This window comes from Ctenopharyngodon idella, chromosome 9, assembly GCF_019924925.1.
Source record: "Ctenopharyngodon idella isolate HZGC_01 chromosome 9, HZGC01, whole genome shotgun sequence".
Lineage (NCBI taxonomy): Eukaryota > Metazoa > Chordata > Actinopteri > Cypriniformes > Xenocyprididae > Ctenopharyngodon > Ctenopharyngodon idella.
In genome coordinates this window covers 26,709,316-26,717,354 of record NC_067228.1, presented here as the reverse complement: position 1 = coordinate 26,717,354, position 8,039 = coordinate 26,709,316, and the positions used below count along the sequence as shown (strand labels likewise).

At 37.4% G+C, this 8,039-nt stretch overlaps 1 protein-coding gene across 1 annotated transcript; it reads left to right on the top strand.

Annotated features, from left to right (window-relative positions):
* Positions 1-780: 780 nt before the first annotated feature.
* Positions 781-7,353, top strand: u2af1 (U2 small nuclear RNA auxiliary factor 1). The gene is made up of 8 exons (XM_051906021.1): positions 781-942; positions 1,479-1,566; positions 1,667-1,730; positions 1,874-1,923; positions 3,860-3,958; positions 5,852-5,985; positions 6,557-6,649; positions 7,063-7,353. Exons 1-8 carry the CDS (start codon positions 899-901, stop codon positions 7,187-7,189), a joined length of 699 nt encoding a protein of 232 aa, XP_051761981.1. The 5' UTR covers positions 781-898; the 3' UTR covers positions 7,190-7,353.
* Positions 7,354-8,039: the final 686 nt, after the last annotated feature.

Here is an 8,039-nt window from a genome sequence, read left to right as displayed (position 1 = left end):
GACGTGATATCGCCATCTAAGGGCATTGAAGGTACTATATCTTGTGCATTTTGCCTTTACTCACCCAAAACTTGTCAACAAGGATACTTTACATGAATGTGAGTGCATTAGCAGGTAGTTACTGATCGCAGGTGTTTGATTTATTAGATGAGGAAATGACTGCAGCTGGTGATGAAGCTCAAAACAGCACATACAGTAGACTTTGACTATTTAATTTTAGTCAACATTGTTTTATTTATCCGCTATATTGACAAGACCGTTTTGAAGGATATTGGTTTACTTATGGCCTTTCTGTGCACTTGAGCTCAACTGAGACTTGACAGTTTGTAGACGTTTAAAAGGTTGTTCTGTCGACCTTGATTTATTGCAACATTGAGGTGTTCAGTTTTATTTTGTTTTTAGAAAATAAACTTGATTTCTCATCTTACAAATCTTACAGATTGTTTCTTATTTTCACTGGTATGTCTCTCAGGACTAGTGCACCTCTGAGCCTACATTCAGCATGAGTAAAATACTTAAGTACTGTTAAAATCAGATATTAAGACTTTTACTCAAGTCATATTGGAATGGGTTACTTGTAACTTGTAGTGGAGTCATTTTCGATGTAAGGTATCAGTACTTTTACTCAAGTATGGTTTTCAGGTACTCTTTACACCTCTGATTATTATTATTATCATTATGTAGTTGTCCCTCAACGTCAATGCTCCACACTCCATCCCAGTAGGTGGCAGAAAATGCACCAAAAGCTGGTGTGCCTACCGCCATATAGAAGAAGAAGAAGCACTGCAGTTTGCGCCTCACTACACTAGGTGGCAGTACTCTGGCTCTTTGTGTTCAGCGTCTCTTTTCTTGATTCTCCAGTAGAAGAAAAAGCGCCCATCGCCTTTCTTTTTTCAAAATGGCCGAATACTTGGCGTCGATTTTCGGTACAGAAAAAGACAAGTAAGTATAAATTCTTCTTAAAATATTGCGTGCATTTGATTATGTTTAGTAATCGTATATGCGTTGTTAAAAACTCCCAATTACAGGTAGAATATAAGGTTATTTGTCTTTCTTATATCATGCCTCGTGTGGTTATGAGCTGACCTGTTTGCCAACCTCGCCTCTAGTAAAACAACAACAATAATAATAGTAATAATAATAATAATAAATGTTTGTTTCACATCGCATAGCTTTCATATGCTGAATAATCATTAAATATCAAAATGCTTATTTTGGTTTTGTATTGTTTGTTTCCGTTTCGCCGTGGCTGCAGTGCGTCTCATTCATTGTGTTACTTGTTGGTCGGTCTTATAGCAAAATCATAATCTCTTATAATGTTTTAATATAGTTTTAATAAGCTGCGTTTGTCTTCTCGTTATTTTGTATTTTAATAGCGTGTGAACACATAGTAATATGAACAGAAATCCAAACTAACCATCGTGTGTGAGCAAATCAGTCCAAGTGTGTGTATTTTGAATCTCTCTTGCTTTCAACAGGGTTAACTGCTCTTTCTACTTTAAAATTGGAGCATGTCGCCATGGAGACCGATGCTCAAGACTCCATAACAAACCCACGTTCAGTCAGGTACGCGCCAGTTTTTTATTTTATTTTAATAATTTAGTTCTGCAATGCACGATTCTTCTGGTAGATTTGCCTTGTAATTCGTATTTAATTTGTGTTTCAGACCATTGCTCTGTTGAACATTTACCGGAACCCACAAAACACAGCTCAGTCTGCTGATGGCATAAGTAAGTCTTCCTCTTATACACATCTTGCATGATATTCTGGAGTGGCTTGAAGTCAGACTACATGTTCACAGAAATGAACAGCATCCAAGAGCTACTGAAGTCATTACTGTATTTGATGGCTGGTGTCTTCTCTCTTGTATCAGATGCTGTGAGTGATGTGGAGATGCAGGAACATTATGACGAGTTCTTTGAGGTAGGTGGTCATTCTTCGAAAGTCATGTTGAAATGGAGAGAAAGACAGGCGTGCCCACAACATCCAGAATATATTTAAAGGGCTAGTTCACCCAAAAATGAATTTTCTGTCATTAATTATTCATCCTCATATCGTCCCACACCCGTAAGACCTTTGTTCACCTTTGGAACACAAATTAAGATATTTTTCATGAAATCCAAGGGTTTATGATCCACACAAAGGCAGCAACATCATTGCACCTTTTGAGTCCAGAAAGGTAGTAAAACATCGTTAAAATTGTCCACGTGACTGCAGTGGTTCAACCTTAATTTCATGAAGCGACGAGAGTAATTTTTGTGAGCAACTTTATTCAACAATCTCTTCTCTTCTGTGTCATTCTCCTACGCTGTTGACGTAGTGAATACAGTGTAGCATTTCCAGGTTCTACGTCGAAATGCCGGCTCAGTATTGGCCGACGCTGTACACGAGAGCGGCACGACTTATGCGTGTGATGCTGACGCAGGAGCTAGCCAATACTACATAGAAGAGAAAAGATTGTTGAATAAAAACGTTATTTTTGTTTTGTTTTTGCGCACAAAAGTATTCTCGTCGCTTCATAATATTAAGGTTGAACTACTGTAGTCACGTTGACTATTTTAACAATGTTTTTACTACCTTTCTGGACTCAAAAGGTGCAATACTGCCTATGTGTGGTTCAGAAACTCTTGGATTTCATCAAAAATATCTTAATTTGTGTTCCGAAGATGAACAAAGGTCTTTCAGGTTTGGAACGACATGAGGGTGAGTAATTAATGACAGAAATTTCATTTTAGGTGAACTAACCCTTTAAGATTCAAGCAGTTTCAGACTCCCCACAATGAGAGAAACAATTGAAAAATTAGGGAATTTCAAAGTTGTTTTTTTCCACACCTGAAAAAGGTATTCAAAAGTTCAAAGTCATGGAAATGTCTAGGGCTGGATAAAAAAAGTTCTCAATTTTAATTCTCATTTTTATGAACCGATATTGATTCTTAAATCACAAGAATCAATCTTTTAGTCTATGCTGTTTTTAGTTGATGAATGAATGGAACATTGTATCGCGCCTCCAATCTTATAAAATGCTATAAGCTTTGTGCTCCATTACTTTTGATATGAAACAGTCAAACACAATTCTCAAATTAAAATTCTGTCCATTTTATTAAGAAATTTAAACAATACCATTTTGTTGTTCTTTTAATGTGGCGTGAATGATCGCTGTAGCGGAGAAGTGGTACTAACGTTAAGGACCCCGGACCCCCAAGGTCCATCCACCACAGTTTCACAAAATCCTGTGGGAAACACTGGCGTCATGTGCCACTGATATTGTTGCAGAGCAGAGTTAGGCTAGGCTAGACATTGCTGTAGACTAGAGTAAATTTGTTCTCTAGCAATTGTGATGTCTGATTTGTGAGCAAATCATTCTTCTTATAGAATTTGGCTTAGAGAATTTTTATTTTTTTTAAGAAATTAAAAGTGACAGTGAAGACTTTTACATTGTTACTAATTATTTCAATTTCAAATAAATGCCGTTCTTTTGAGCTTTCTATTCATTAAAGAATCCTGTTAAAAATGTATTATTATTATTATCATCATGGTTTCCACAAAAATACTAAGCAGCATGACTGTTTTCAACATTAATGATAATGTTTCTTGAGGAGTAAATAATTATATTAGATTTCTGAAGGATCATGTGACACTGAAGACTGGGGTAATGATGCTGAAAATTCAGCTTTACAACACAAATTTACACTTTAAAATTTATTAAAATAGAAAATGGTTATATGGAATTATAATCTAAATCTTACCAACTTTTGTACGGCGTCTTATCACAAACATTCTTTCAGAATAATGGACACATTTGTTGCATCAGTTGTGTTTTTAGGCTATAAATCATTATTTGCAAATGTATTGTGTACAGGAGGTCTTCACTGAAATGGAGGAGAAATATGGAGAGGTAGAGGAGATGAATGTGTGTGATAATTTAGGAGATCACCTGGTGGGAAATGTCTACGTGAAGGTGAGAGAATTTACAGTACTGTCATGTCAATGGTAAAACGCCAGTGTACTCATACCTGTGACTGCATGTTGTATATTAATGGTGCTCATGTTACAGTTACTGACTACTTAAAACTGTTAACTTGTAATAAAAATATTACGATTTCATGTATTTTGTTATGATTTAATGTATTATAGCCAGTGTTTCTTGGTACAATTACTTTGGGCCACTGTAAAAATATTGCCCAGCTAACATTATTACTATTATTATTAGGAGCTTAGCCCGGAATTGTAATTTTTCTTTATTATTATTCCTGAACAGGAGTTAATCGAACCCCTATGAACCTAAAGTAGGAAAATGATGCAATTTGTCACACTGATACCCCTTTTCCACCAAGGCAGTTTGAGTGCTGGTTCAGAGCCAGAGCCTAGTTTCAAATCAGTTCTTTGTCTTCGACACCCAAAGCACCAGCTCTGAACCAGGAAAAGTGGTTCATAAGTAGCACCAAAACATTGCTGGTCTAGAAGTAGGGCTGGGTATCCCTCAGAAATTTTCGATATCGATACCTTGACTTCGATACTTTTTTCGATACCAATTTTATTTTCCTATTTTAACAAGGTTACATTACCTCCAACTAGTGTTTTCAGAGTCTGTGTTGGCTGCAAAGATGAATTTGACGATGCTGACTCGTCATCTCTGCAGTATAGTGAATGTGCGCGCGCCTATAAAGGGAGATGCACCTTTCATTTGAATTACATAATCAAAGTATTTGGTTCATTTATGTGACGCGCTGCAGTTCTTAAGTTATTCCGTGCACTGTCAAGTGCTTCAGATTTGTCGTGTTGCCTGGTCTTGGCAGAGCCGGCGTAAACTAGTGTTTTTCCGCCACAGCCAGTCATGGTTTGTTTATTGGCTCACTGACGTTGATGAGATTAACCTCTTAGCTATCAAAATTTGGTATCTTATGACAAGACATTTTACGATACTCGATGGTATCGAGGCAATTTGGTCTGTGCCTTAAAAGTATCGAACTCGATACCCAGCCCCATCTAGGGACAGGGTTTCCGTGACCAACAAGATGTGACTTGTGACAGCTAATCAAGCTAATAACAGCTCGATTGTAATCTGTCTATACAAACTACAGCGAGCTGCACAAACACATTGGATTTCACCGTGTTTGGATGCCAGTGTAGGTTCGCAAAGCCATGAGCATCAATAGTAATGCAATGTCTGCTATTGTTGGTGTTTGTGTTTGGTGCTGCCCCAATAGTGTGGCTGGGAAAGATGAGACGTATACAGTGACGTAAGACCTGACTCTGTGGTGCCTTTCTAGCACGTGGAAAGGCAAACCTGTTCTTGGAAGACTCACCAGTCAAACCAACTCCGAACCGGCAATAGTAGGCTCTGAACTAGCATCCGGTTCATGCTAGTGGGAAAGGGGTATGATGGGGATGGTTCTCAATAGAACCCTGACCAACTTTGGGGTCTATAGGACAAACTCTTTAGTGCCACCACCACCTCAAAAATTCACTTTTTTAGATGGTAATAACTTTTGAACCCTTTGTTCTAGAAAAATGACATTTATTAAACCTGATTCCTCTAATCATGCTGATCACATTTAACATCATACATTAAGACTCCACCCATCATACATTAAGACAGTAATGGTCATTTTGAAAAATACAGTATGGGGCTTGTCCCCATTTCGCTCCTTGCAGCTGTATTTATTATTATTATTAAAAGTAACTGTATGTGGACAATTGGTGTTTTGTGTCATACTGGTGTTGCCACCATTTGATAAACTGTAATTACCTTGAGTCTGTTACAATGACATCTTAGGCACTTTGTGCTTAAAAACACCCCTTATTGCCAAGAAACAACCTATATTTTTATTTTTATTTTTTGTGTGTTTAGTTCCGCCGTGAGGAAGATGCAGAGAAAGCAGTGATTAACTTGAATAACCGCTGGTTTAATGGACAGCCCATACATGCTGAGCTCTCGCCTGTCACCGATTTCAGAGAGGCCTGTTGTCGACAGTATGAAATGGGGTAAGTGACTAAACCAGCAGAGAGAGCTGCACACATTCAATACTGGAGCGCAAAACAAAAAAAAATGGTATTGTAGCACGTTTCATCACAATGCCCTGTATTTTAACAAAAAAATCTTACATGCTTCACCTTTTAAAGGTGCTCTCAGCGATCCTGGGCGGAGTAACTTCCTATTGACGTTCGAAGTGTTGTCAAACAAAACAGAGGCTAGCTAGACCCTCCCTCCTCCTCCTCCTCCCCCTCCCCTCCGTGCTTCCTGAAACAGTCATGAACGCGCATTTAAAATCATTCTTGTCGGTTATTGGCTGGAGCGTGTTTATGTTTTGTGGTCCAGGCTGCACCAGTTTGTTTTTATTGCCGTTTTTGGAGCTTGTGGCGACTACAGAGACCGCGGTTTTTTTTTTTTACAGTGTGTTCAGGGGACAGGCAGCTAGCGGATAGTGAGGAGATGTTTGCTGTATGTGACAAAAAATGTTTTGGCCTAAAAACGCATGACATTGCTTAGAGCACCTTTAAACTGCTTTTCACTGGCTTCACTGAGACTGATTGCAGTACTTGTGTCTTCCTGCAGGGAGTGCACTCGAGGTGGCTTCTGCAATTTCATGCACCTGAAGCCAATCTCAAGGGAACTCCGAAGAGAACTGTATGGCCGCAGAAGGAAGAGGTATGTCTCTTTTATATATTGTATTGTTCACATATTTGGGGTTGTTAAGATTTTTAAAAAATGTTTTTGCATTTATTTGATCAGAAATACAGTAAAAACTGTAAAATTGTGACATTATTACAATTTAAAATATTTGTTTTCTATTTGAATATATTTTATAATGTAATTGTTGTAATTTATTTATGATGTAAAGCTGAATTCAGCATCATTACTCCAGTCTTCAGCGTCACATGATCCTTCAGAAATTCTAATATGATGATTTGCTGCTTAAGAAACATTTCTTAACATTTCTTAATATTACTTTAAAAAAAAAAATCTTATTGACCCCCAAAGCTCTGTACGGTGTATATATAGTAATGTATACATGGACAGGTTTTGGTCTCATTAGTAAATTTATTCTCTCTCCTACACAGGCATCGCTCCCGCTCGCGTTCCCGTGAACGCCGTTCTCGTTCTAGGGAACGCAATAGAGGAGGTGGTGGAGGAAGAGACAGAGAGAGGCGGAGGTCAAGAGATCGAGAACGCTCCGGACGATTTTAAAATTTCCTCCTTTCTTGAAAGAATTCAGTCCCCATACCCTGCCCAGGTCTCTCCTGATGAAATGTGATAAATGTTTAATTTTTTTTCCCCCCTGATTTCTTTGTGCTCCCATCTTTTTATTCAGGATTTGTTTGCTTTTCAATAAAGATACCTTAGTCATTTTACTGCTTTTCAGTAGTTATGTTATTCTTATATGCTATTATATGTGCTTATATGCTTCCACTTGTACTCTCTAACAATGAAAGCAGTGGTTAGTTATTGTTTCTTGATTTCTTAACCTAGTGATTTAATACTTTTTCATTTAGCATAAATGATCAAATTGTTCCAAAATTTGTTTTGATCTCAAGAAGTGTGTAATGCATATTGCAAAAGCTATTTTAATGGCAGGAAAATAGTATCAGGTCACACAACGAATGGTCTGGGTATTTCTAACAACCCTATTTGGATTAACTAATTAACTGATATGGTAACTTAGTCCTACAATTTAATGTTTTAACGTTCATTTAAGGAATATTTGTTTGAAGACTAGGCTTTTTAGATGTTAAATGTCTTGCTTGGTAGTTATCCACCTGGTTTATTGCACAGCACTATAGTATATATACACGATTCTGATTAGTTAATGAAACTGAGCGATCAAAGATCATGACAACAAAAGTGTATTTGATGGTTTCCATGCAACTTACTTCAATATTATTTATTCTATCGCTTCGCGTCCCCCTGCTTTCATAACTTAGCATATTTCGAATGATCTTACGAAGAATCTTAAATAATAAAAATGGCCTCGGAACTCAGTATTTTATGGTAAGAACAAAACCTTCGATAAATGGTTAGAAGCTCAGGAGGAGCAAGA

Coding starts and splice junctions, on each gene's coding strand:
- u2af1 (XM_051906021.1), top strand. CDS start 899: ATGGCCGAATACTTGGCGTCGATTTTCGGTACAGAAAAAGACAA. Junction 943..1,478: donor TTCGGTACAGAAAAAGACAA/GTAAGTATAAAT, acceptor TGCTTTCAACAG/GGTTAACTGCTCTTTCTACT. Junction 1,924..3,859: donor ATTATGACGAGTTCTTTGAG/GTAGGTGGTCAT, acceptor TATTGTGTACAG/GAGGTCTTCACTGAAATGGA.